The sequence below is a fragment of the Hippoglossus stenolepis genome, chromosome 17 (genome assembly GCF_022539355.2).
Source record: "Hippoglossus stenolepis isolate QCI-W04-F060 chromosome 17, HSTE1.2, whole genome shotgun sequence".
Classification (NCBI taxonomy): domain Eukaryota; kingdom Metazoa; phylum Chordata; class Actinopteri; order Pleuronectiformes; family Pleuronectidae; genus Hippoglossus; species Hippoglossus stenolepis.
The window spans coordinates 4,005,458-4,033,141 of NC_061499.1; the positions used below are offsets into that span (position 1 = coordinate 4,005,458).

General features: G+C 45.2%; 1 protein-coding gene across 15 annotated transcripts in view; it reads left to right on the forward strand.

Annotated features, from left to right (window-relative positions):
• The window catches only part of pleca (plectin a), a 73,151-nt gene that overhangs the window by 22,886 nt on the left and 22,581 nt on the right, over positions 1-27,684 (forward strand). For 2 of the 15 annotated variants that reach the window (XM_035183207.2, XM_035183210.2), the window contains exons 2-9: positions 17,467-17,528; positions 19,120-19,134; positions 20,188-20,277; positions 20,721-20,756; positions 22,034-22,111; positions 22,248-22,340; positions 25,318-25,484; positions 27,305-27,420. In XM_035183207.2, the coding sequence (XP_035039098.1) occupies positions 17,467-17,528; positions 19,120-19,134; positions 20,188-20,277; positions 20,721-20,756; positions 22,034-22,111; positions 22,248-22,340; positions 25,318-25,484; positions 27,305-27,420 (657 nt within the window). Of the gene's footprint in view, positions 1-3,174; positions 3,313-6,497; positions 6,692-10,436; positions 10,893-14,951; positions 15,452-17,466; positions 17,529-19,119; positions 19,135-20,187; positions 20,278-20,720; positions 20,757-22,033; positions 22,112-22,247; positions 22,341-25,317; positions 25,485-27,304; positions 27,421-27,684 lie in introns of those variants that run through there. The other 13 variants (XM_035183208.2, XM_035183213.2, XM_035183212.2 and 10 more) reach the window with 12 other exon arrangements.

Genomic DNA, 27,684 nt, shown 5'->3' on the forward strand with positions numbered 1-27,684 from the left:
CCTCTGGCCTCCTCTGGGTGCTGCTCCTCCTCCTCCTCCTCCTCCTCCTCCTCCTCCTCCTATCTCTTATAAAATACTGCTCCCACCAGAGAAGGAATCTGCTTCACATTCATCCTGTTGACAAAGGGGGCGACAAGTAAACAGGCCAGAGGTGATTTTAGTTTAGAGGATTTAAAAATGTTATGTGGGATGAATTACTGCAGCCGTGTCTGATAGAAACAGACGAGCGACGCCAGATGTTTCCCACATTTGAAAAAACATGTGTGAGATTCATCCTGATATTAAAGTTAAAGGGCGCAGCTGTCAGCGGCGTATTTAAAGACAAACGGAGAAATATTCACAGCCGTCCCCTGCAAACAGTTTCCAGATCCCCTGTTTGTAGTTTCACCCGCTCTGACAGGCGTGGCCATCCCAGGCTCCTTTAGCTTTCCAGTGTCGCTCGGTTGCAGCGGAGGAACAGAAACTCAAACACAGGCACAGTTGTCTTCTCTTCGAGGAAAGAAATGACTTGATGGCTTTTCCATTGAAGGATTGCAGAGTTGGCTGGTTGGAGATTCAGGACTCGTCAGTCCTCTCCCAGTCGCCAACCTTTTAGGTTTGGTCTTTTCAAACGAAGTACAACAGCACTCAGGCATCCCAGTCGTGACTTTTGACAGTTTCTAACACCTTCAGTAGTTTAACATACAGATAGTTATGTTACACGCTATGAACACGTGGTCAGTTTAGCCAGATAATGTCTGTTTGGACGATCTGCTTCATCTCAGTCCAGCTCCAGAGATCAATGTGCAGCCTCTGGAATCCATCAGGTCGTTTGCTGCTGGCTCTGTTTTCTGTAGTGAAATATGTTGTAATTTATATGGGCACCCAATTTCAGTGAAGCTAAACGTATATTAATGTAAATAAACAATGGTCGTGAGGGCTTTTTCAGGGAATAAAAAATAGAAGAACATCTAAAATACTGCTGCCTACCCAAATTGAATCAATCATTCCCTTTAGCATTGTGCTGCTCTTCCAGTGAAGAAACTATTGTTGCGTATGTTTCTCGTACTTGTCGCCTCCCTGGATTTAGACTGTGTTTCCCTTAATGTTTGTGTCTTTAGTGGACACTCTAGTTAAATATATCGACAACATTTGTAAATGTTCCAATCTTTTGAAATATCGTACACGGCAAATACAAGTAGATGTATTTATATTTGCATTTAAATGGCTGATGGAGGTAATTCTGCCATCTGCTGGGTAAAATATATGTTCTTTAAATGCACATCCTGCTTGTTAGGATGCAGAACTCCCGGTCACCTCGTTTTGTCCGTGTTACAGAACATGCAGCACATTTCTCCACGAGATGACAGCTCGGTGAAGATCCGTCCTCATATTAAACTGTCAGGTTTTAACCTTAATACACATCCTGACTGAAAACTTTCCGTCGTCGGGGCTGAAATGTGACTAAGCAGTGGCTGGGAAATGTGAGTCCAATTAAGCCACACTCAGCTTTTCCTGCCTGCGCCTCCAACGAGGGCGAAGCCCCGAGCCGTCCAGACCAGAGCCCGTTGCCACCTTTCATCTGCCCTTCAGTGTTTCAGCCCAGCCTGCAGTGAACATAAAGACCACACTTATATTTGAATGGAAAAGCCTCAGCAGCACACAGAGCAACCAACCTGCTGCCTCACAGCTCAGTTTGACATTTAACACGAGACACGAGAGAAATCGGCAAGAAAAAAAAACCCAGTCGAGCTGCGATGGAAGTGGGTTATTCTAAAGACTTCATGGAGGCTTTGATCCAGCACGGCCAAGGTAGGAAGCTTTGGTTGTGGGAACAGTTCTGTCTTCTTACCATAAGGTGTCAGCACAGAAGAGCTTTCGGGCCGAGGCTCCTCTCGTGTGGAGGAGCGAAGAGGATGAAGAGGTTTGGGTGTGTCTGGCTGGCTGTGCGTCAGATAACGGTCCAGGACAGAGCTCTGTGTTCCCGCTGCGTTGGAGGCTCTTAAGATTTCTATTTCTAAGATTTTATTTTTAGTTCGTCTGATTAATTCCAGATGCACAGAAGTGTTTATCGAGAGATTAAAGCAGTGAAGCAGATTATTGTGCGTAACTTTTCCGCTAATGACCTTGTGTCAGATCCCACCCACGCTGCCCGGCTGGGTTAGGGATCATGTTCCCTGCTGGTAAATCATGGGGGGTGAGCAGGAGGAAGGATCCTGACTGGCTCCCACATGTTCCCCCCCCACGACTCCCCCTGCACGAGAAAAGTTATGAAACAAACCGAAGCAACACGGTGAAATTATCTTAAAAAAAACAGTTATTTCCGTAAGAATTTAACTTTTAAATAATAGTCTCCTTATTTATAAAGCATCTTTACCAAGGTCCCAATGGGGACATGGTCAAACTGTTTGTTTCGTCTGAGGAATTTAACAACAACCAAGGACATTCAACTCTGCTGCTAGATAATTCAGAACATGTGAAAAGTCCTGTTTGATGAGCTGGTACCAGGGAGTGCTTCGGGCTTTTCTTGATAAATGACTCAAGTAATCAAAGACACTTTTAGCACAGTTTGTTCTAACTGATCAAAAGTGTTTGAAAGTTCATAGTTTTGAGACATTTAAGTCATGAAAAGAGTTTTAGAGAAGCCAGAAAAGAAGCACATAACATTTATTCAAAGCTGCTCCTGTGCAGATTGTGTTGGTGTGACTAACGTGTCAGATAATATCATGGAGTTGTGTTATTATTCGAGCCGATTGTTCCTCTTGTTTTGGATGTAAATCAAACACAGTGTGGTGGTCGTACGTTATGATCCATATCCTGTGGATACGGGGACGTCTCCAGCTTATTTGTTTTTCATTGGCTTCCACAGAGAAGTCTTTGTTATGGTAGCTCTTTGGCAAAAATGCATGTTTTCCGCTCTTTGTCTAAATCCTGCCCTGAAAAGTGAGTGTGTGTCCCTGGGAGTTTCTGCAGCCCCTGCACATGGATGTGGTCCAGTGGTGCTCGTCAGAAACCACCAGGCATGAGATGCTGTTTCCACAGAGGAAAAGCCTCACAAATTAAATCAAACTCTCCGCGGTGCTTTCGCTCCCCAGCCGAGCCTCCGCTCTCTCTCTCTCTCTCTCTCTCTCTCTCTCTCTCTCTCTCTCTCTCTCTCTCCCTCTTTCTGTTTTTTCCCTGCATTTTTCAACACGCCCCTCTGCTTCTTGATGCGAACACAATGTCGTGGGGTCAGATCTGACTCCCTGGTAGTTCAGTGTTTCCTCTAAAAGTTGTGAAGACACTGAGGGGAGATGGACTTGTGCTGCTGTGTCTGTCCAGGACGACCACACGGTAGGTTTGATTTTTTTCTCCATTTTTTAGACTTCCCCTCTGTCTCAGTGCGGTTTAATGATGCCACGACAGGATGTGGATTTGACATTCTTGCAGTTTGCATGCCCTGTGAGGACAGTGCCACTCCCAGCCTCTGCATTGGCGTGGAGGACTGTGGCTTAAAAACATTCCTCCCTCCGCTCACCTCAGCTCACCTTCGCTCTGCGGGAAATATCTGTATGAATTATTCAGGCTTTAACAGAAATCCAAAAGAGTTTTTTTACCCCAACGGCTGGACCGTGCATGTGAATCTTGATTGTATACGTGTGGGTATGCGGAGCGTGCATCACAATATGGGAATCATTGAGCACACACATGTGAGGAGAGTGGGAGTGGGCTGACTCCTCCCCTGAAATTGTTCCAGACATCTGTACCGCTCCTCTGGCTTCGTTCTCCTCGCTCCGTCTCCACCATAACTCATTTGCCAGTTGGAGCTGCCAGCCTCCGAGACTTCTGGGATTTCGTTTGACATTTTCAGACTGAGATGATTTCAGGTTTTTGCCCAGAAAACGAGCTGCCAACACTTCAGAGCGGCATGAGTCAGACACAATGACCCTTTCTTCTCGGCTGCCAGTGGACTTCTGCTTCTCATTCCAACGACCGGCGCTGTGGAGCCACTTAGACGTTTTCTTCCATTACACTAAACTGTGAAATTGTTGAATAGTCATATGACTCGGCCAAAGATGATATCAAGATAAAAAAAGTTCACATCAGTCAAAGAGATGAAATAGTGTGAACAATGTGTCTTGTGATTATAATGACCACAAATATGATCATTTGCAAACTTACAAAATGAAGTAATTTCTACAAGTTTTTTATTCAAGCAGCATCTTTATTAACAAAAATAACATCACACTGAATCAGATGAGCAACATTAACATTGAAGACGGCTTCAGCTAAAGTTTGACAATGAAAACTTCCCATGATGCAGATTTTAATTAAACTTTAAATAGGTAAGTTAAGTTTGCATTTAAAAACTACACAACCATAAGGAACAAAGTACGTGCACGTGAAATCAATTCAGCCCCAGGTCAACAAATCGAAGCTCAACAAATAACACAACTGAGTAAAAAAAGTTTTTCACCGAATAGTCACAAAGTGTGTCAAAGGTAAAAGCAGAGTTACATCATACAAATGTAAAAACAAACACACACATATACACAGTAGAGTCCAGTGAGTACAGCACATAGAGACACAGACCTGGTTCACATGTTAAACAAACTCTTTATGTTTAAATATCTGAGAGTTTACACAAAATATGAGTTTGTTAAATTAAATTTGGCGACAGCGGATGCTAGCAGTTGTTAGCTCTGGACAGATTATGTTGTACAGTATTAAAGAAATCACCGCAGTGATCACGGTACAACAAGCCGTCAGGAATCTGAACCACGGTTTTCCATTAGTCTGGGAGCAGTTTCATCCCCAGTGGCTCGATATCGATAATTATCACGATAAATGTCACATTATTATTTCTTCTAGGTTTCAAGACAGATTTTTATCTCCTGAGTGAAGTTTTAAACTCTTCTGTTCTGGACAGAGAATAACAAACACCTGATTGGGTAGTTTCTCCTCTTAGAGGATGTCGCACCTCGTCAAACCCTTTGAGATAAAAACTATCGTATATTGGGCTTGTGTTGCATTATGTTGCTTTGGTGGAAACTATATAGAGATAATTGACATTGTTTTATGACTCAGGCCTCGTCCGTCTCCGGCCTGCAGGCCCCAGAGTGCTCTGAATTCTCCTCCGTATATAAACTGACCCTCATGCCAGCGGTGTCTTGAGGTCGAGGTTGTGTCTATTTCTGCTGGTTTTATGGAGCTGGGTTGTCGTGTGGCATCACGTTGCCGTCGATGTGTGATGGTGACACTGGTCCTGGTGTCGGGTTTCTGCACGGCTCCACGTCTGAAAGTGACACCGGCTCCGCTGCACGCCAACCTCTGCTCCCGGCACAATGTCCTGACGACACAGACACAGCGGCGGTGTTTTGCCTGCAGCGACGCGGGTTTGATGTCTCAACAGTGATGTTAGCAGGTGTTGCGTGTGCTTTAAACCACGTTAAACGCTCGGAGGTGTTTTCTGGTGATCACACTGCGACGGCTATAAGGTGTAATTTTGACTGATTGACAGGTTTGAAGTCTAAAGTGTCGGAAGAGGTTCAGTCTCGTCTAAGGGAGAAATTTCCCCTCAGGGCTCCTTAATAACAGGGCCCCGTCCAGAGGGAGAATGAAACCCCCCCCCCCCCTTTGTGACTTAAGGGTTAAATAAAGAACTTGGTATTTTGGAGATTATGAAACAGTAGGTCGTAAAAAAAAAAACTTGTGTCTAGTTAAATACGTTTCTGGGAAACTTATAGACTCCGGTGGTGCTGTCCAAGAGTATGGAAACAATTAGCGTTTAGGGAAACATACTGAAGTTGCATAATGGGAATGAATTGATAGCGAGTGGGCGTTTTTTTTTTTGTGAGCGGAAAAATTAAACGGGGAGTTGTGGCTTCAGTTTAAACATTTGGAACGAGGAGGACGGGGTCGTCCTTGGATGATCTCTGAATCCTCAAAACCACCGTGGAAAATAACTGCAATGGGCTTCAGCGAACGAGCTGGAAAGTTCGACGCTGACTCGAGGAGTTTTGCTTCTTATCAGGGCTGAGCCGAGTGTGTGTTTGTGAGTGTGTGTGTGTTTGTAAGTGTGCGTGTGGGTGTGACACAAACTGCCCTCATATATTATTAACTCCTGCAGATAGGCAGCAGCAGCAGTGTGGAGGCAAAACCAGTAGAATGACCGGAGCCCCGGGGAGAGGACACAGAAACTTCTGTTTCAACACGTCAGCACCGCAGAGTAGTGCGGGGGAGAATTAGACCCCATTATAAAATAAGTGCAAAGTTAAACAATGGAGAAGTGAGCAGAAGAAAGAGAGTTATTGTAAAAGTACAGGGGAAAAAGGGGGAGGGAGGGAGGGAGGGAGATTGGCCACCTCTGCCAGAGCACTGAGTCACAGGGAAGAGAGGCGGAGAGGGAGGGGGGTGCGCCTTCCTTCTTCTCTCTCTGTCGTTAAAGTCACGGACAACTTGGCTGCTGCGCTCCTTAGAAAGTCCGAGATGGCACCACACCCCTAGGCGCTGCCCGCCCCCCACACCCCTCCCACGTCCACTCCCCCTTTCACCTTTCACCCCTCCCCTCCCCGGCCCGGCCCACCTGTCTGCACAGCCCTGGGACTCTCCACTTTGAAACCAGGCCCGATGCCGGCTAGCCCCCCTGGAAATGCGTTCCCGGCCCTGGTGGTCGTGGGCCACATTGTCACCTTGGTCGTGGCGTGGCAGTGGAGAGTGCGCCAGAAGCAAGGTAAGAGCAGGAGGCTTCAGGAGGAGGTGACTGTGGGAAGGAGTGAGGAGAAGGAAGTTTCTCTCCGGCCCGTCCTCATGCGTCGTCTCTCTTGTCCTGTGTGTGTGTGTGATTGTGGTGCACACTCCTTCTTCCTCGCTCCCCCCTCCTCCTCTTCCCCCTCCCTGGTCTCAGTTTCCTGTGGAACCGAGAGGTTGCAGTTAACCCTGTAAATGCTGACTGTGGAGTGGTGGTGACGTCGGAGCTGCAGCTCTGTGAGGGGCTCTTGGCTTCGTCAGAGGTTTGACGTGCAGACCTCAGCGTCACGTCTGCTCCTCTGCTGGTTTCTATCATCCAGGTTGTGTCTCTGCACAGACCCGACTTGTGTCCTCTGGCTCTTTAAGGTCTCTGCTCAGAGTGTGTTATCTTGGGCTTTGGTTAATCCTGTATTGTTAATGGGCTTGTTCGGCCGGTTTCCTCTTCAGTCTTTAAAAAGTTACAACCCCTTTATGTGCTGCCAGTGGAAAAAGCATTAGAGCGTCCGACCCTGTGATGAGCCTAAAGGGAAACTTCAGGCATCTGTGGCTCTTTAATGTCACCAGACACACCTTCGCTGGGACCTGATCTGTGTTGACACAGCTCGTCACATGGCGGCTGGCGGCCACACGCCCTCAGGCAAATGATCTGTGAGGAACCAGTTTGTCCACGATGGATTTAAACAACTCTGTGAATCCACAATAGACAATAAAGCTTCCTTATAACTATTAATTACCCTGGAGCCACATTAAAACCTGCATGGAGCAGGTAGTTATAATGTTGCTAAGGCTATAATATTATATCCATATTAACTCGCCTGAAAACATTAATAGTAGCTTGTCTCCCACACGTAAAATTTTGGGAGACTGCACTTTTAGGTCTAGACTGGCAGTTGAGGCTAATGCTGGTTGTTTGACAGGAGCCTGACGAATCAGTGAAGGCTATGTTACGACTGAAAAGACCCGATCAGCAAGAAGTCGTTTCTACGTCATTGATCCCAAACGTCTCCGTTTCTGCTCGTCCAGATTGAAACGCAGCCCCGGAGTTTTCAAATTAAAACGGGACCAGCAGCGTTTCCAAAATTCTCAGTTTCAGTGTGGACGTCAGACGTCTCTGTCGCCGAGTTGATAAATGAAAACGTAATAAAGTTGGATGTAGCCAGAAAGAAGGAACACCATCTTTAAATGTGTTCTTTTGCTGAAGGTGAAGCCGGTGCTGTAGTTTAACGTTATCTCTCCCAGTCGTCTACCTGATGTCATAAAGTCTCCAGGAAGTGGACGGGGACACACCTTGAGCAGATAAGAGGTTTTCGCAACAGTGACATGTCTGAGTTTGTTATGACCGGTTGAGTGACTTTCAATGGAAGGTCATCAGAAGAAACTTTCTCCTTGCACAATAACAGAGAACCAATAAAAAAGAGATTTGACTCAAACGTCCAACCGCAGCTCACGTCCACCTGTGCACCCGGACTCTGTGTGTGTTGTGTAAACTGTGCGCTGGGCGAGTGAACGTTTCCCCGGAGACTGGTTTGACTGGCAAATCGAGGGCAAACAGTGCAGTGCAAACCTAAGCTGCATGTTATCTCTACTGTCAGTACTCAGCCCTTTAGCATTTGAGGAGATCTGCTTTCTGCTGGGTTGTTGCCGCAGTGCGGACAGAGAGTCCGCACTGCGCTCGGATCAGCAGCGCTCGGATTCCCTCTTTCCATCTTTCTCTCCTGAAGTGATTCTAAACAGAGGAGGGAGGCGTCGCCGTAGATTGTGTTGAAGTGCGGTCATTGTTTACATTCCAGGTCCAATACAAACCTCACATCTGCTGAGTCACGTGCTCGACGGGTGGTGTGGAGGTGGAGGTCTGGTGTGTCGGTGCAGCAAGGTGCCTTTGACACAGTGGGAAGGTGGAAGCAGGTTAAAAAGGGACTGTACCCGGAGCCAGGTTTAAAAAAAGCACAGGAGCGTGTCGTCGGGCTGATGGTAGTAAACTCGACACTGGTGGGACTGTGTCTCCTGGATACGCTCAAAACAAACTGGAGGAGGAGGTTGGCGACGGGGGGGGGATTAACGCAGATCCTCGGGACCTTTGAAAGGAATCTGATCTCTGTGTGGGGGCGCACTGATAAAGAGCCATTTACACAAAGTGATTATAAACCACAAACAGCTACGACTTCCGTCTGTAGATCCCGAACACTGTAACGTCGTCCGTCTTTGTGTCCCTGGCAGATCAACGTTATGCTTTTGTCTGCTGTGAAGACTCAGACTTCACAGCAGCGGCATTAACGCCGATTATGTCCGATCCATCTCGGAAGCCGCGCCCAAGTCTGCACCAGTGTCCGTGCTCCTCCAGTTTGAATTTAACCCACACATGCCTCAGACAACGCGCTGCAGGATTGGGTTTAGTTTCTGGCACGCGGTGCACAGCTGTGACTCACTTTCCTGTCCACTCTCCCTGTGGCAGTAATGACAGACTGGAGGAGGGAGGACCCCCCCGCTTTAACTGAAAAGTGGAAAAAGAACATGCCAGTGTCGAAGGACTCGTCAAATAGTGAGAACAATGCCGAACGCCCACCGTGTCCCCACATGCCCTGCAGAATAATGAGCGTAACATGAAACACATCAGTGGTGAGCCGCTCTCATTGTCAGGCTTGTCATCTGGCGCAGTACAAACACGGTACAGTACAGTACAGACACCAAGGTCATCCCATGATTACACAGATCAGATATCACTGCTGCTCGTGTGCAAACCAACAACCTCCAATGTATTATCAACTTTAGCTCAAACTACGAGTTTTCTTGATTCTTGTCTTTTCTGCGGAGGAGTTGAGCTGAAGTTAGCACATATCTGTGGCTCTGACTCTGTGTGTGGATGAATTGATGAAGTACTTTTTCAGAGTCAGTTTTTATAACAAGGCAGTTCTTTCTCTTTTAGCACATGAACAGTGTGTTAATCAGATTGAGGTTTATGAAGAGATTCTGATGAAAACTGCTCAGAAGAGACTTTAATAAGGAAAAACATCCTCCTGCTTCTCCTTAGTTTTTGGCCCAAATACTTTTCCGCAATTTAGTTCGCTAAATAATTAAAGGCAAACAACTGAGACGTTAATTAAAAACATGCGCAACATGAAAAACATTGTACGTGTGCGCAGATTTAATGAACTGGCAACTTTACTCTCGCTAAACTAATTCTTAAATAGCTTTTTGTGCTTTCGTGAAGTCGACAGTCATCAATGTATGTTTTAAGTTTTGGATCTGGTTGTTCTGACTGGAAATAAGTCACCAAACACATTTACTGTGTCGGAGCCAGGTATGTATATAAAAACCACTCCCTCGCTATAAATGACATTTCACTGCCATGTTGTTGATCTTTGTCCTGACTTGAGAATGAGCCAGCACCTGAACATGAATGTGAAACATGCACACGGAGAGAAAACAGGGCTCCATGTTATTTATCACCTGCAGTTGCAGTGGATGTGGGAGGAAGGTGATGAGTCATTGGACTTTCTCTCTGGGAACCGTCCCTTCTGACTCTGGGACGGTTTGAAAACCAGTTGTATAATAACCACATATCCAACTGGAGTGGCTCTGTTTTGCGTTAAGGGGGCCCGGGGCGTTATGTAATACTGGGAGAGGCACACACATCACATTTAGAAATAGAGACATGGCGTGCACCGTTAAGTTGTGCGCCCCCCGCGGTGTGAGTATTTCGGGGATGTCCCTCCCTTGTGCGCTTCAATGGCACAAATCCTTTTTACGCACGGAGCGAACAGCGGTGGAGGACGACGCAGCAGCAGCAGCAGCAGCAGCTCCACTAGACAACACAAAAGGGGGTTGGGCTTGTGACAAAGTGTCTGCAATCTGACACGACCCCGTGTTTTCTTCTTCTGCTCCATGTGGCTTGGATAGAGGAGAGGGGGAAGTTTCGAGGGCTGGTTCCTCACACGAGAAATACGCGAGTCCAGGGGGCGTTTTTCGAGACGACTCTGGCGCGCGGTGCCTTTTACGCGCGGCACAGACGCACACCGGGATGGCCGGAGTGGGGGAGAAGACGCACGCTGCCGCCGCCGCCGCCCCGGTGCCGTCCTGGGTCGGGCGACCGGAGTGGGAGATGCAATACCGACGGTTTAACTACATCCACGAAATGAGCTGTGGAGAAGTGGGCGCGCATCTGTACAGCCGCATGTGCTGCGCAGGTAGGTTCGAGCGCTCAGCCGCCGTCTCCATCTCCCAGTAACAGGAGGAGGCTGTGGTGGGGAGGGGCAGCTGCTGGTGACGGTGTTAACCGTTTCCTCTCCTCCGTCAGAGGACGGAAAGCCCCGAGGCGGAGCGGGGGCGTCCACCAGCCAAGTTTATTATGATTCTGTTATTAGACTTTTATTGAGTTTAAAACAAAGGAAATATTGTTTATTATCAGTGATAATAATCTGTGAAAATGAATGATGTAGAGGAGAGATGATGAATTGATGAATTGTGTGTCTGAAAATTATGAAGCAATTATTTTGATGATTGGTAAATTGTTAGATTTTTAGACCATGATTCAGCTTCTCAGACGATAAACTGAAAATATGTTTGGCCACAATTCAAACAATTTGAGATGTAATATATTTTATATATATATATACTTTTTTTTTCTCCATAATTTTCTGACTTTTTATAAACCAAATAATTAATGTTTTAACCTTTTCCAAACCTCCACCCCCATAGAGCAAGGGTGATGTCCATGAGCCAAGTTTTATTATTGTTCTGTTATTTCTATGATTAGTCTTTTGTAACAAAAACAAAATTGTCCTGATCATTAAATTCTTTAAATACGTCAAATTATATAAAATTATGGCCCAAAAGACATATTTTTAATTTGTCATCTTTTGCTATAGGAACTTTTATTCAAAAGTATTTTCATAATTTTCTGACTTGAAATAAAAGATGAATAGATTAATCAAAAATGTATAACTGTCAGATGAGTCGATAATGAGAAGTAACTGAATGTTGCGGCTGCACATTCTGAGGTCGGGAGATGATCCTATGAAGTGAGTGACTCAGTCTTTCACCGATGACTCAACCTGAACATGCAAAGCAAAAGTAAACATCCCTCTCTGTTTACCCTCCTGAGTATTTGATAAACATTATCGGACATCTCTCAGGTCCGGGTCTAAGTGCTGTGAGAACTCCTGTGTTTTTCCTTCTCGGAGTTGTAGATTCCTCTGGAGGTTTGAGGCCAGAGCTGCTCGCCTGGAAACTGGCAGCGTCCCTGTGTTTTTGCTGCTTTGTCATAGCAACCACTCTCTCACAAATCACATTTCTGCCCACAAGCAGAAGTGACTCGTCTGTAAACACAAGTCGACTGTGCGGGGCCCAGACTGACCCCGGACTTTCCTCACAGTAGCCCGGGCCTCTGATTACAGACAAGAGTTTGTTGGCTACTAGTTAAACATTCAAGTGGATCATATGCTCAAGACCTTTCCTCATAGCCTGCACTGAAGCCTTTCCAACAGTAGAGGGAGACAAACGAGTGTTGAGCAATTAGCTCGTCTCTTCTCTTTAATTGCTCTCGGTGCTGTCACATCTGCACATCATCAATCCAGTCTCATATTCTCATAAGCAGAAGACTGTAAACACCATGTGGGGCTGATTATGTGTTGTTGTGTTCGCACGCTGCCTGAAGATGTTTTTTCATATTGGGAAAGAAATATGGAGTCTTCAGTTCTTTTTAATTACGGGAGGGAGGATGTGATGTGGGCAACTCAAAGGAAAACTTCAAAAAGCAACACTGCCCCATGAATCCCTCCGTGCGGCTGGAGGTCACTTGAGTTTATTGTCCGCGTGCATCTCCCATGTTTTCCTTCTCCTATCACTACTTGTTTTTGGAATAAATTCCACACAGTGATAACAGCAGACAGATCTTTGTCTTCTCCCGGAGTAGTGCATGCCTTCCTGCCCTCTCCGCTGCCAGCTTCAGGCTGGATCTGCCCCACCATGCCCTGCAGGGCCTCCATTCCTCACCATTGGCAAAGCTCCCTCCCTGAAACCCATCCATCGTTCATCCCTCCGTCGTAAATCCCGTCAGGAGCTGCGAGCCAGATGGTTCCCCGTGTTCCTGTCAGCCCCTCATTCCTGTCGTCAGAGGGGCTGACGCTGCAGGTTGTCACTTGTGCAGATGAGCACTGGGAGTTCTGGGGCCCGGGTGGTGTTATCGCAGAAAGGCACCCTCTGCAGGAATGCAGAGACTTGCTTTGCTGTCATTGTAAAAAACTGCTATCAGCTCCCTCAGGTTTATCTCTGCGTGTTATCAGCAGCAGGGAGAAGAGAACTAACCGCACAATACTTCTCTGTGTGCGCCAGCGTGTGTTTCTGATAACAGACTTGTTTTTTAATAACGTAATTATATCATCAAAGAGCTTGTTCCTCTTTGTGCAACTGATTCCGTGGTAATGTTTGACAGCATCATGGGACAAATTTAGGGTTTTTTTGTTTTCGATCTGCACAAAATCACAGCAAAGCTGGAAATGCTCCGAGGCAAGAAAAAGCAGCTGCAAGTGAATATTTGCACAAATCCTCTCAACCGTAGAAATGTCTACAGCTTTACGTCAAGTTATGATTTTAGAGACTCTAACAAATCACTGCTGCATTTGTCACTTTTCAGTCACACATATATATTTAAAATTCTAGGGTTTCATGTTTATGTGCAGCCTGCAGGGTTGAGGTCTGGGGAAGGTGCAACATCGGCAGCTTCCATTTCTCAAGCCCCGACAAGCCACCTCCCTCCGCTGGCATCCCAAAAATCTCTCCTTTTACAGTCTGATGTCAGTGTCTGCACGGAGAATTGATGCACCCACGGGTGAAAGGTGCTGCAGGTATTCAGGAGCTTCAGGATGTGTGCGTGTTAGCGTGGAGGTGCGAGTTCAGAGCCCCTGAACATCTAAAGCCTGCTGCAGAACTAAAAGCAAGGCAGTGTTTAGTGTTTTTTTAGATCATCTTGTACAAATCCAGAACAAGGACAAAATGCAAAAATAAGAATCCTGCTTGTCATCTCATGCACACAGACACACACTGTTGTCTACGTCCACACTGAGCCACAATAGCTGCTTTGTGTCGGGGCTCGTTCTCTGCAGCAGTGTGGTTACTCCATTAAGAGTCTTTTTGAAAGCTGTTCCTTTTGTCTTTGTTTGTGCATCTGTGGCGAGGAACCGGCCGAACAGAAGCTTTTATACTGGACTGCAAACTAACTGACGAAAAATAATCCAAACCCGATGCTTCACTTTGAAGCTCAGCCTGGCAGGTTGTTCCCATTAGAAAACTTCACTTCTATTATTCCTCCTGCTGCTGGATTCTCTCCTGTAGAAAACTCAGACATGAAAACAAAAAACCCTCGGTGCTTGTTTTGTCTCTAACTTTGTCCTGATGTGAAGTTTGCTTGTGGTTCCTCAAAGTGAAGGTCGTTGTTTCCTCTCCTCTGCTCTGCTGCCTCCTTGCAGGGTCTCTGTGTTCAGGCTCATCACTGAGACTCTTGTTCAGACGTCCGGGCTCAGACCACAGACGTGGATTTGAGTCGGGGGACAGGCTCCAGTGACCCGACGCTCTGCAGCTTTGTCTGTATGAGGGATTAGTGCTCTTTTTAAGAAGTAAAAGTCATGTCATAGTTAATTGTGGTTCCTGCGCTGTCGTAAGATAACCTGAGTTAAAGACATCAGAGCAGTTATTTACCTCCGACCCTTTTTCTGATGACTCGTCTTTAATTGAGCTCCATGAACTTGCGGCTGTTTCATTGTGAAGGTTTAGGTGTCTTTATATTTTTGGAAAACTATTTGTTATTGCCCAGATAGTACAACAGTTTTGAGCCAGAACAGCCCCCCCGGTCGTCTCTGGGAAAGCGTCGTATTCACAAACACATTTAAAGTGAAATGCAGGATTAAAAACGCTGAAATCACGGATATCAGAGCATCTTTGCACATATCAAGCTTGAAACTTAATTAACCTGCAGCAATTAATAGGAGAAAAAGAGTTGTAAATGTTTGTTATGATGGATTAAATGTCTCAAACCATTGGCAATGAAAATAAAAACTACAAAAAACTAAAAGAAACATTGTAAAATGCAGATTATATGTAATTTGTGAGCGAATTAAAGATACACAAATTCTTCTCTTTAGATTTTAGCTGCTCATCATAACCATAGTGACTAAAAATAAATATATAATAATGATAATATCAAACTTAGAGACACGTGAATGTTATTTAACGTCTCTACATTTGGAAGTTATCAGTGCAGAGGTGTGTTTATAGTGTTCGCTCTGAGGGTCTTTACTGTTCCATCTCACAACAGGCCTGAGTCCTCCCTCTGCTCTGTGGTGAGTGACAGCCGCTGACATTGACATCCCCTGCAGGCAGGCATGTTGCAAGAGCTGGTGAAAAAAACTAAGTGACTGTCAGAGAGAGAGAGAGCGAATGAAGACAGGGTGGAAAAAAGGGAGGAAGACTTGTGTTTAGCAGCTGAATCAGTGCCTGGGACACTCCCACGTAGCGACAGGATCGTCCACTGGAGCTCAGGAGATCACAAGAGTCTCGTACGGGAGACGACGTGGCCCCAGGACCTGCACAGGCCGGTTTTTAGATTCTGATTGTGATCACTGAGTTGACGGCAGCGTGACGATGGAGCCGAGGTTCAGGAACTACTCGTCTGACAGTGTGGGCAGTGTGGGGGTCTTCATAGAGGACCCGTACAACCAGGGGAGGCTCAGGGCCATGGACCACAGCAAAGGTAGAGTTTGTCTCAGTGTTCATTTTGTGTCAGAGCGTCTGAAGCCGGGTTTCATCCTGGTGGAGTCTTGAGATTAGGAATCAGCTTGTGGATCAGTTTATCCTCTAAAAGCCTTTGTTTGTTTTTTGCTCTGACTGTTTTTTATTCAGGAGAAAAATGCGTGTAAAGGAAATTTAACGTTTAAATTTGCACCGATGATATTTTTGTCTGTGGTCGTCTGCTGCCTCCCTTTAATCAAACGGACCACGCCCCTCTATGTGTCACACATGTTCCTCTTTTTATTGGTCGACTCTGCTGACTCCCATTGAAAAGGGACGAGCAGCAGAAATCTGTTAGATTTTAATGTGAGGACTTTCTATGAAAGAGACAGAAGAACTGAGAAAATGCTAAATGAAATGAGACATTTATACATGGACACCAATATTCAGATATTAATCTGTTTAAGACAATAATCTGAGTATGAGAGCATCATTTATATTTAAAATCACGTCTTAAATATAAAACGTTGCCTTTTTTTTGTAGTTGAATAAAACTACTTATTCTTATAATCTTATAAAAAGGCAGAAATTGCATTAAAGTTAAAAGTTGCTTTAAAAAAGTAGATTTTAGTAGAAATCAGATCCTGTTGTCTCATCACAGCTTCACTCCTCAGGCACGATGCTCCGTCAGGACACCTGATCCATGTCACCTCATCTGAAAAACCTTCTTTGACTCAGAGGATGAAAAGAAACAAACCCTCTGAGGCTCCAGGCCACAAAAAAACTCCATTTGCAGGAGGGATCGGTGAAGTTTGTTTTTCAGTGGCGTGTGTTTCACAGGTTTGAGTCTTGGATCGTAAAAGATCAGCGTTCGGCCTCTGACCTCGATTCCTTCTCCTGGTTTTCAGAAGCAGCTGTTTCCTGATATAACAGTTAATGAGAGAAAAGGCTGTTTTTATAATTTGAGTTTTATTTTCCACTTTTCGTGAGTCACCGGCACGATGCCACCCTGAGATTGGCGCCGGTGCCACAGGATGCCTTCTTCTTCTTTGGTTTCTCTGTTCCCTTTTCCATCTTATCGCTTCTGTGACACGAGCTTTGATCTCGCTCAGAAAAATGTAATCAACCTCCTCCTGTTGTGTGACGAGGAAGAAGCTCACACGAACGTCTTCTTCAACCGTCTCTTCAGACACTAAATCCCGTTGCTTTGAATCTTCATCCCTTCGGATCAGCCACAGCTTGGTTTTCTCACCTCATCACTTTATTTGTGTTGAAGAGTTGGAGGCGTGAACTTTCTCCACAGTTTCTTAAATGTGGTTGATAACATCTCAGGAAAACATGGCAGAGCCGAGACAATAATCAGGCTGTGAAATCAAAACCACTAGAGCAGAGTTCCTGCAGGAGAGGACATGTTCCTGTCGAGGTGTTAACCTGTCGGAGGTTATTTACTCGTTTCCTCCGACATGTACGACACCTTTCTGTTGTGGTTTTGATGGACAGGTTCCCTCCCGAGTCATTGGCAGCAGCTTTAGCAGTTTATCTTCATAAATATGTATTTATCACAATGTGTGAAATCTGGTGAAACTGAATCTTTTCTTCTGTTTTTAAATGAGGAGATTTGTTTCCCTGTAGGGTCTCGAACCAAACTGTGGTTTTGAATGTTTCATAACTGTCTAATGAAACAGCTGTTTGGGCTCAGGACCCTTAAGAAGCCTCAGAAAATACATCTTAATGGAAAGACTGTAGGATTTCTGAGGATAATAAACAGAAACAATATACTGACCAAAAGCAAAGTCATCTTAAAAGCACCAATTTGGGCTTTTTTCCACATGAATTATCTTTTCTGCATCTTCCTAAAACTGTTGAAATAAATCAATAAACTTCCCATCAATGGAAACCATGTGGGGTCTGGAGCTGTGAGACCAAATGTTCAGCAGGAACACAAAGAACAAGTTACTTGGAGTTAATAGAGTAAAGCAGGGGGAGCTTCTATTTGACCAGATAGTTAATGTTTCTTGTTTTTCTGTCTTTCTCCAGATGAACGGGACCGAGTTCAGAAGAAGACCTTCACAAAATGGGTCAACAAACACCTGATGAAGGTCAGAACCAACTTCTTCTACACCTACTAACACAAATATTTTCACATTTGGCTCGATTATAAAACCAAGAAACGGTTATATAATCTTTTCTTTTCTTAATTTTGGGGCGTATTTAAAAATAGAATCTCCAGATGTCCTAAAACGACCCAGAAGCTTTTTCTGTTCCAGTCGAATTCCAGCGGTTTCTTTTACATCACATCTGGTTACAATAGATTAAATTACTCAACAGTTTCTCCGGAGGTTCTCAGGCGTCTGACGTCTGCTCGACCTGCAAGATAATCTGCAAACAGACGACACAACCAAATCAGATTTTAATTCCCCGCAGCTCGAAAAAAGCTCTGACGAAGGTGAAAAAACATCACAAATCACGTTCTTCTCACAGTGAAGTCCACACATGCTGCTTATGTTTAACTGTCGGGGCGTGAGTCACACACACCTGGTCTCACTTTCACCGCGGTGCCGTCGGCCCGGCCTCGCTCAGGTTTCACATCTGGACTCCAGAGCGTCGGCGCGGCTCCGCAGGGGAACAGGAAGCTTCCGGAGCTGAACTCCTGCTCCGAAAAGCACGTCTGCAGTCGTGAATAATGTAAAGAAATACCTGTGAAGCTTTCTGGCCCGTGACCCTTTAAAAAGAGGAAGCATTCCAATGTGTGATGTGCAGAATAAAGAGCCTCAGACAGAAATTCTGTTGACAAGGAAAAAAGTTTGTTTCAGCTTCTTAAACGAGAGGATTTCCTGCTTTTTTTTAGTCACAGTAAACTTAATAAGTAAAAGTTTTATACTGTTGATTCAAATCATCGACAAATCAAGCTATTTGACGACATCACCCTGATCTGGGCAGTGGTGATTGGTATTGATTTTACTTTAGAGGCAAATCAATCAACAGCTGGATTATTCACTGTTTCACTGTTTGTTTCCTTTTCAGTTTATCTGTGTTTTCAAATCAATTAATGTCGTCACAGATAATGACAAAGACAAACAGTTGCACAACTACAACTTTGAACACCATCAAAGTTGTAGTTGTGCCTTTTTCCCAAACTACATTTACATGTTGTGTTTTCAGACGTTGTTTTTTAGCAGCTCTCACCTGCAGCGTGTCGGCTGCTCCTCGGAGGCAGAGTCCAGGATTTTGTTTTCACACGGGAACCGAGGCGTGTTAAAAACCTGAGGAATGTCGTCCGCGTGCGTCCTGCGACACGGCGCTCTGTCCCAGATGACTCACGGGCTTTGTCTCCGTCTTTGTCGGGAAAAATCCCTCAGATTTGGGTCCAAAAGACTCAACCCCCCCCCTCGTGGTCACAACAGTCACGGGATTAAAGTGCGAGGCCTTGAACGCTTCATGGTCGACTCGCTCTGTCGTGTCTTGTCAACGAAAACCAGACGTTATTCTGTGTTTTAATGTTCGTATCGGATTAAACGCTGCAGAACAAAGTGTTTTTCTCTAGTTTCAATCATTAATTTAATCAAACTGTCTTTGTGTAACGTCTGTGAACCAGCGTGTTTTCCTCCTGTCCCTCTGTTCTGTCCCGGCTCTTTCACATCGTCTCACATGAATCTGTTTCTTCTTTCCCATCCTTCATCCGTCCACCAGCACTGGAAGGGACAGGTAGGTGTCTGTCTGTGAGCAGAGTGCTGAGTGGACACGAGTTCAGTTCGTCCTGCATGTTAACCTTTACACCTTCTTTTGTTTTAACACCGATTGTTTTTCTAACTGCTTTAAGAGACTTGTCTGCAGTGCAGTGGTTTTATGTTGTGTAACTTCAACGGTTAAAAAAGGACAGCGCAGCAAATACTACAAATATGTGAATATAGGTTACAGACGTACAGGAGGTCGAAGTTATGGTCATGGATTTCGTTATTTGAAGTTTTTAAGAGAAAACTTAAAAATGGAGATTAACTTTATTGTTTAACTTCATGCTTACAGTCTTTTTTCTGAGCAGTGACGGATTACTGCCGACACGTCACTGTGCTCGATCACGTTGAGTAAACCTGTAAATAAAGATGAACGACCACTTCTATAATATCCTGGACACGAGCGCCGCCATCTTACACCAACGACGTCATTTGGAGCCAGAGTCTCGTCGATACACACGTTCGACCAATCGATCAATAACGAATTAGAGTCAATCATCTTTGTGAAAAATGTGTTTAACATGTACTTTTTAGTTTGGTCCACGTCCCATCCACTAACATGGTGGAGGCAGGGTTTATTACCCAGCCGGCCACCAGCTCATTTTGTTGGGGAGCTGCCACATCGTCCATCTTTATTTGCAGACTCTAAGAAGCAGACGCCCCGATTATTAAATTAAACATAATACTTGTTTACAGTTTACATCCTCTAACGGCTCATGTTCCTTCACGTTATGAACCAAACGAGACGAATGACACCAAACACAATATTAACGACCTGTGAGAATAAGAACCGACTTGTATTTCACTTTCATCAAGTCCCTCCATGTTGTGTGTTTTCATCCATCCCTTTAAAGTCTTTGATGTTTTTCTTTAAGTTCAGATTTAAGTTATTAAGTCAGACGTGGTCAGCAGCAGTTTGTATTGTGTGCGAATACAAAAGCAGCGATTTTACACTGATGCTGATCGATTAAAAATAATTTACCTCCATTAATCAATGAACATGTCCCTCCCTTTCTTGTCTGTCCAGGCCCAGAGACACATCACCGACCTGTACGAGGACCTCAGAGATGGACACAACCTCATCTCCCTGCTGGAGGTGCTCTCCGGAGAGACACTGGTGAGCCTCACTGACCTTTGACCTTCACACCCGAGGACGTGTCCCTGTGTCTTATTCTCCCTGGCTCTCCCACGCGACCCACTTTATTTCCTGTCCTCTGTGTCCCGGTGTGTTTGTCCTAACTGTTCGGTGTCCAGTCAGATATTTTCCCGCTGGTCCTCTCCACTCTTGCATGTGTTGAGTTCCTCGGGACACGCTGAGGCCCTGCGCACTCTTTTACTTTACTTACCTCAGCGCCGGTCTTTGTGGAGCACACCGGCTGGTGCTGTAGCCTTAAAAACACTAATTTTCATTATTTGCTTCCATCTCGTAACCTTTCTGCACTGACCTGTTTGACCCCTGGTTTTTCCCTTTTTTCTAATTCCTGTTTGCTGACCTCTGCCCTGACATTTCCCCCCCTTTTGCCTCTGCCTTCCTCTCTTGCGATGCTCGTGCTGTGGTAGCCGAGGGAACGTGACGTTGTGAGGAACGTGCGGTTGGTGAGTGGCGCCTGGACTGTGGCTGGCCGCCTCCTCGGGCGTGGCATGTGTCACCCCCCCAGGTGGCTGCTGGGTTGTGCATGATGACTGTCACACTCCCCGTTTACTGTCCCCTGTGTCATTGTCCTTCCATTTGATCTGAGACACACTTCCTCAGGTGTCTTGAATGAGTTTGAGCTGGTTTTAGGAGCAGCGTTGGTTACAGATGCATGTAGATTCTACTACAACGGGTAGAAGTAGGTGAAGGACCATGTTGCACATCCATGTAAAATTCAGTGTTTTCAAGGCAGCAAAATACAGTTTTCAGATCCCGTTATTTGTTTTGTGGGTTTAAATCATCAACAACATAATACTGTTAATGTGGAGGAAGCACAAAAGCACATTCAAACTTGATAAACACAAAGTGCTGGACACAAGTGATGAAAACCAGAAGATGAGAAATCTCCAGTTGATGCTCCTCCAGATGTTTTATTTTACTTCCCACGTAACAGCAGGGGCCTGTGCCTCAAACGTTACGTGGGAGGTGAAATAAAAAAAGGCTGTGGGAGCAGAAGTTGACAATCATTCGAGAAACTTCCGAAGAATATGCGGTGAATTCAAAATGCTCGTCCTAGATCACACTGTAAGACACGAGATTCAGACACAGCTAAGATCCCAGTCTGCAAACCAGTCAGAATACAGGAAGACACTGAATTCACCAGTTTAAAACATGTAAAATCACTGGGTACAGTCCCGTTAAACAGATGTCAAAGGTTAAAGAGCTTCCTCTGTGTATCGACAGTAAAAAGTGTTCGTCACTGCGAGCTGATAAATGTTTAAACTAAAAAACAAAGCGGCTGAAAGCTTAACATGTGGAGCACTGATGCATGTCACAGCCATCACTGCTGGTCTCACTGCGTCCTGCACAGACACGTTGTTAGTCGTCCCCAGAGAAGAGATTTGAGACTGATGGTCCCTGAGTTTATCATTCACCCTCATGCTTTCACCTGCAGACATCCCGGCTGCATCTCGAATGCATCTCTGGGTCACGGAGGGTCGCGTCTGACCCTGAACGCTTAGATCACAACCACGCACAATTTGAATCACACTTCAAATTTGGTTTAGGTTTCGAAGCCCATTTGGCTGTGAAGCTTCTAGATCCAGTAGAATCGATCACTGACGGTGCTGCCGGAGCCTGAAACACCTGCTCCCTCAGTCATGGGGCGTTTGGCTGTTTGTTGGTCACTCTCCATCCTCGTGTGTTGTCTCCTGCTGATGTTTGGTCTCGTCTCTCGTAGCCGCGGGAGAAAGGACGGATGCGCTTCCACAAGCTGCAGAATGTACAGATCGCTCTGGACTTTCTCAAACACAGACAGGTCGGTGAAGAAAAACGATGTTTAATGCATATTTAGATTAAAGCTGCTATTTGAAACTATAGTTATACATGTATAAGTACAAATATACTAACAACCTGTGATCTAAATAACTGTATTGGTATTCACACACCTTCAGGTCAAACTGGTCAACATCAGGAATGATGACATTGCAGATGGAAACCCAAAGCTGACCCTGGGTCTGATATGGACCATCATCCTTCACTTCCAGGTAACACACGATTCTCGTCACCAGAGCCGGACCGACTAATTGGTTAAATCCACCGATGTGAGCGGTTCACATGTTTGCCGACATGAAAACTTTTATTTTTACAGAATAAACACATATTTTGAGAGGAATATGTCGAAGTATTTCCACCTTAAAACTGCAGAACACTAATTCCACTCGATTCAAACAGCCCCGGGTTTGTGATGTCACAAACCTAATGAACCAATCCTGTCAATCCTGGCTTATTCACTCCTCAACTGCAGGGGGCGCTGTGAGGGGACGGGGGGGCGGGGTATACTATTAAATGAGGAAGCTGTAGAGTTACATTCAAACCATTGTTCATGACAAACTTTTTAAATATGTATTCACACAGAAAGGTTTTCGAGCTGTAATAAACTGCTGGAGTGAGACGAAGTTTTCAAGTTATATAGTTTTAATGTTAGTGGTTAGTAATTATTGACGAGTTGCCTTTTTATAAATATGTACATCAGCCAATAAATCAATATTATTTCGACTCCTATGATTGGAATCGATCAGGCTCGACTTTTTCTGTAAATTCCTTTAATTATGTCTTTGAACTTAAACTGGGAAACTAGACAGAATAACATTAGACCTATTATTTAAATGGCTTCTACTTTTGTTTTGCCTGGACTCAAGTTGAACAGACGGTTGTAAAACGGCTGAATCATATTCCTCTTTCTCGTGTTTATCTTTCAAACTTCACGTTGGCACTGAATTCAGATTCTCCCATTATTTGACTGACATGTGTTTTTCTTTGGTTTAAGTTGCGTGATTACTTTGTTTTTGCAGCGGTGATGAAAATCAAAGTGCTTTTCCCTGCGTGGACTTTAATCATCGGCCTCGTGTTGACGCAGCAGTTTCAGAGGAGTTGAGTTCGGCTGCCAATCGTTTCCAAATGGGCGATATTGGGCATTTGGCAGCACTTATCCTCTTATACACAAATACCCCCGCTGCTGCAGCCTCCACTGCACCGAGACTAAACACTGAAGAAAGACATTCATTCATTTCTTTTGTAGAGGATTTTCATCCGTTTCTCCGTTTTCCTGTGAAGCTCGATTGGTTTGAATTAAATCTAAATGAAGAGACATGACTCCTCTTCCTCAAACGTAAACAATATGAAATCTGGTCTGTGGCGGAGGAACGCGTCCGTCAGGGGGTGTTTCTGATGAGATAGATTTCCGCTCGGCAGATGGTTCTGTAGATTTGGGAAAAAAACACGTGGGTGGACCCGATGCTTCCTTGATGCTATAATGATTATGATGGTTATGGTGGGATGTGGGATGGTTTGACTCATCCCTCAGTGTGACTCAGTGATTCCCACGAGACAGCTGGCAGGAGACGTGGGACGGCACGGCCCCCGGACCAAGTCAGACTCTGTAGAAAACTTTTTCTTTGTGTGTTGAACATCACTGTAGCTTGATTTCTAACCTGGGATACGTGTTTTTCTGTCGCCGACAAAGTAATAAAACCCAAAACGTCCCTGTAGATCTGCACTCAGTCGCCAGGCAGCTTTTATTTCCTCTAAATAAACCCATAATCTCTTTGTGTTGGCACAAACAATGGTTCATTTCCTCCGAGCTCCTGCAGGTGCAGCTCGTACTCAGGTGACCGGTGGGAATGAGGTGCCGCTCGGAGCTGGGATTCTCTCAGCACTTTAAAAACAGAGTCGCAGGGCGGAGGTCCTCTTTCCATTCGGCCTCTGACTCACATGTTGCCCACGTCCACAGTGAAGCACCGGGGTTTCCCTTCGACAGGGAAAATAGCAGAAGGAAGAAATGCCGCCTTTTTTCCCTCCTCCACCCTTTCCTGCAGAAATGATTAGTTCTGCTGTGACTCATCAACGCACCCGAACTGAAAATAGTGAATACTTTACTTCCTCCAGTAAAAGAAACCAGTCAGAACTGGAAGTATCGAGCTTCATTTAATAATTCAGCAGCAGCTAATGTGCTGTAGATTTACCGATGCATGGACGTTTCAAAATCACATTATGCAGACGTTGAATACTCTAAAAAGAGGTTGCAGATGTTTATCTTTATTTTGTCTAAGATGGTTTGAAACACTAGGTGGCGCTATGAGCTATATTGAACCCATAAATGCAGATTTTCTCTATTAAATTTGATAATAAACGGGATTTTAAAACAAGCATTTATGTATTTCATGGAAGAAAAGTTTAGTTTGCAGCTGAAAAACACATAAAATCTGCAGAATCACTTGTGAGGTTTCCTGTGATTGTTGCTGGTTCAGAGAGCTCCACCCTCCTGGTGCATCAGGTCGACCAAAACAAACACCCACCTCTTCTCATCGAGCTCATCTGATTATAGATCGGACACGGACGGAGACTCCTGGGTGGTGGATCCACGCAAAAAACTAAACTCAGTGTCACAAAATCAAACCAGACTTTTCCTTGAAGACATTTGTATTGATTAAAATCGGCTGTTTGTTTTGTGGTCGCGCTCAAGAGTTTCCCTTCTGTGTTCTCGTGACTCACGGCTCGGTCTCGCAGCTCCTGAAAAAAAAGTCGGAATTTGCCCGTAGACTTTTTGTTGCACAGTCCAACATTCATTCACAGCAGTCGAGCATTTTACTGAGAGCTTCAGTGTAATTTAGTGACTCACAGGCTGATGTCTGTTTGTGCTTCTCTGAAGTTAATGGATTTCATGTGGCCCCTTAGGAAAAAAGTGGTGGTTTGATATTTAGAGGTTGTGATTGTGACTCATATGAAGTCCAGAAAAAAATCTGTGGGCAAAGCGGAAAAAAAGCTTTTTTTAAGCCCTTCAACCAACTCTTCAATTATATTCAACATACAAAGAAAAAAGTCATGTGCCACTGTGAGCAAATATAACGTTTAAATAAACGTACAGCTTTATATTTGAGGTTTAGGAAGAATACTGTAATTTAGATACGACCCTGATGGACATTTCCTGCTCTGGTTTGAATCTGTGTTCGTCCTCTCCCTCAGATCTCGGACATCCAGGTGAACGGTCAGTCGGACGACATGACGGCCAAAGAGAAGCTGCTGCTGTGGTCCCAGAGGATGGTGGAGGGATACCCGGGCCTGCGCTGCGACAACTTCACCGGCAGCTGGAGGGACGGGAAGCTCTTCAACGCCATCATACACAAACACAGGTGAGACGCACATCGAGGTGAGAGCGCGGGAAACCTGTTGATTAATGAGGACGCACTTTTCCATACGGTGGGTCGGGTAAAAGTGGAAAGATGGGGAAACATGGAAGGAAGGAAAGGATTGAAAAGAAGGTGATGATGATGTGAAACTGGGATTAAACCCAACTTTACAACAACAGTGGCACAAAAGGGTTTTCTGACTTGGATATCACTTTGGCAAAGACTATTTATACTATACTCTTCTACTGTCTTGTAGTTTGAAAGATAACGTGGTGTTTCCAGGATTCCTCCTCCACCTGATCTTCAGTTATGGGAAAGTGTAAATAACTTTTGGACTCTGATATTCCGTCAGACCTGTCGTACTTGACACAGGAATTAAATTTCATCCATTACGGTCTTAGAAAGTCTTAACTTGAACTTGTTGAAACCTGCAGAAATGGTTTAATTCATGTTTGCAGGTTTTCACTGCAGATAAAGTGTCTATAGGAGCTTCATAAACTTCTCCACCTTTCCAATGTAAATCTGCATCATAATAAGAATAATAGTTGGAGGTATCTTAAGCCAGATTTGGGTTAAAAACATATACACATCTACAGACTGAACCACGCCCTCAGATCTTCACACTGAGGAAAGTCTTAACAGCCGAGAGGAGGCGGCTGTTTCAAAGTCCTTATGATTTAGGTGGAGTGCCACTTGCAGTCTCTGTGTGTGTGTGTGTGTGTGCACAGACAAAAAAACCACAGAAACTCCATGTAGAGCTGCGGCAGCTGGCGTCGCTCCCTGTGAGGAGACGGGGCGTTGCCTCTGTCGGTGTGGGTGTATCTCACTGGTTAGAGAAAAGGTTGCCCTAGAGGCGTGCTCTCTGGAGGCTCGGCAGGTCGCAGCAAAACGCAGGTACGCCATCCACAGATTCTTTGTCGGTGGAGGAAGAACGATATGCGGAGAGCTGCAGGACTCACACAGACATTTGGCTGAAGAGGACTTTAATTTCAATTCAAGGATGAAATCCTTATTACCGTCGGACCCTCAAACGATTTTATAACTTCAGTTTTTGCCTGGAAACCTTTTTCGTGCTTTTTATCGTGACCATTTGCAACCATGTTGAAGCTGAAGCGAAGGTTCCACTCGAAGCGGCACCTGAACAGCACGTCCAGCAGCACCGCGGGCTCCGTCAGCGACCTGGAGGACAGGGTGGTCATGCTGTGCGAGGACGTCCCGGCCGAAAGCTCCTTCGACTCGGGCCAAGGCTCCCACAGCCCGGGGGCCCGCTCCAGTCGAGGGTCCCACAGCGAGGAGCACGAAGGGGGACAGGAGCCTCACGTCTTCCACATGAGCCGGGACAGACCGACCCACAGGCAGGCGTCCTACCTGGACAGGGAACCAGCACAGCCCTACAAAAAATACTACATCCAGAGGGTGGTGGAAGTGTACGCCGACTCCTGAACTCTGCTGAATTTACCAAACATTCTGTGAAATCTTACTAATGACATGTGCTTACACGTTATTTAACTGCACTCATCCTTCCAGCAAAGTATCTGTTTTGTTAAATCTTCCCTGCGAGTGAGGACTCTTGTTTTTTCTTGCCCTCTCTGGTATTAGTGGAGACATCCCATGAACAACCTGCCTCTGGCAACACAAAACCTAAAATATGTAAGATAGCGTTTCAAACCTGTCAGCTGTCAATGTGCAATTATGGCTGGCAGGTCGTTACAAATGAGAGAAATGTTCAGGGGGCTAAAGTTTAAAAAAGATAATTAAGGAGTTATTCCTTCTCAAAGGTCACGACCTGTTTCTAGTCTGACTGTTCTGGTTTGCGTCCGCAGGCCCACGCTCGTCGACATGGATCAGGTTTACCGACAGAGCAACCAGGAGAACCTGGAGCAGGCCTTCAGCGTGGCGGAGCGGGAGCTGGGCGTCACCAGACTGCTGGACCCCGAGGGTGAGACCAGTCGACCTCCGAAAAGAAAAACACTGCAGGGATATTTTTGAGCTTGTGATTTATTTCCTTCTTGAGGCACATTAACAACAATGTGGCCTCTGATGATCACTATGCAAGTCATGACAGTTCAGGATTAACTGGTACAAACCAGCAAACCAAATTAAACGTTATTTCCAATATCAGCGTGAACCAAGACATCAGCCTCCCAATTTACAGAAAACACCCGATTCAAGTTACATCTTTTTTAAATGTCCTTTTCCTCTC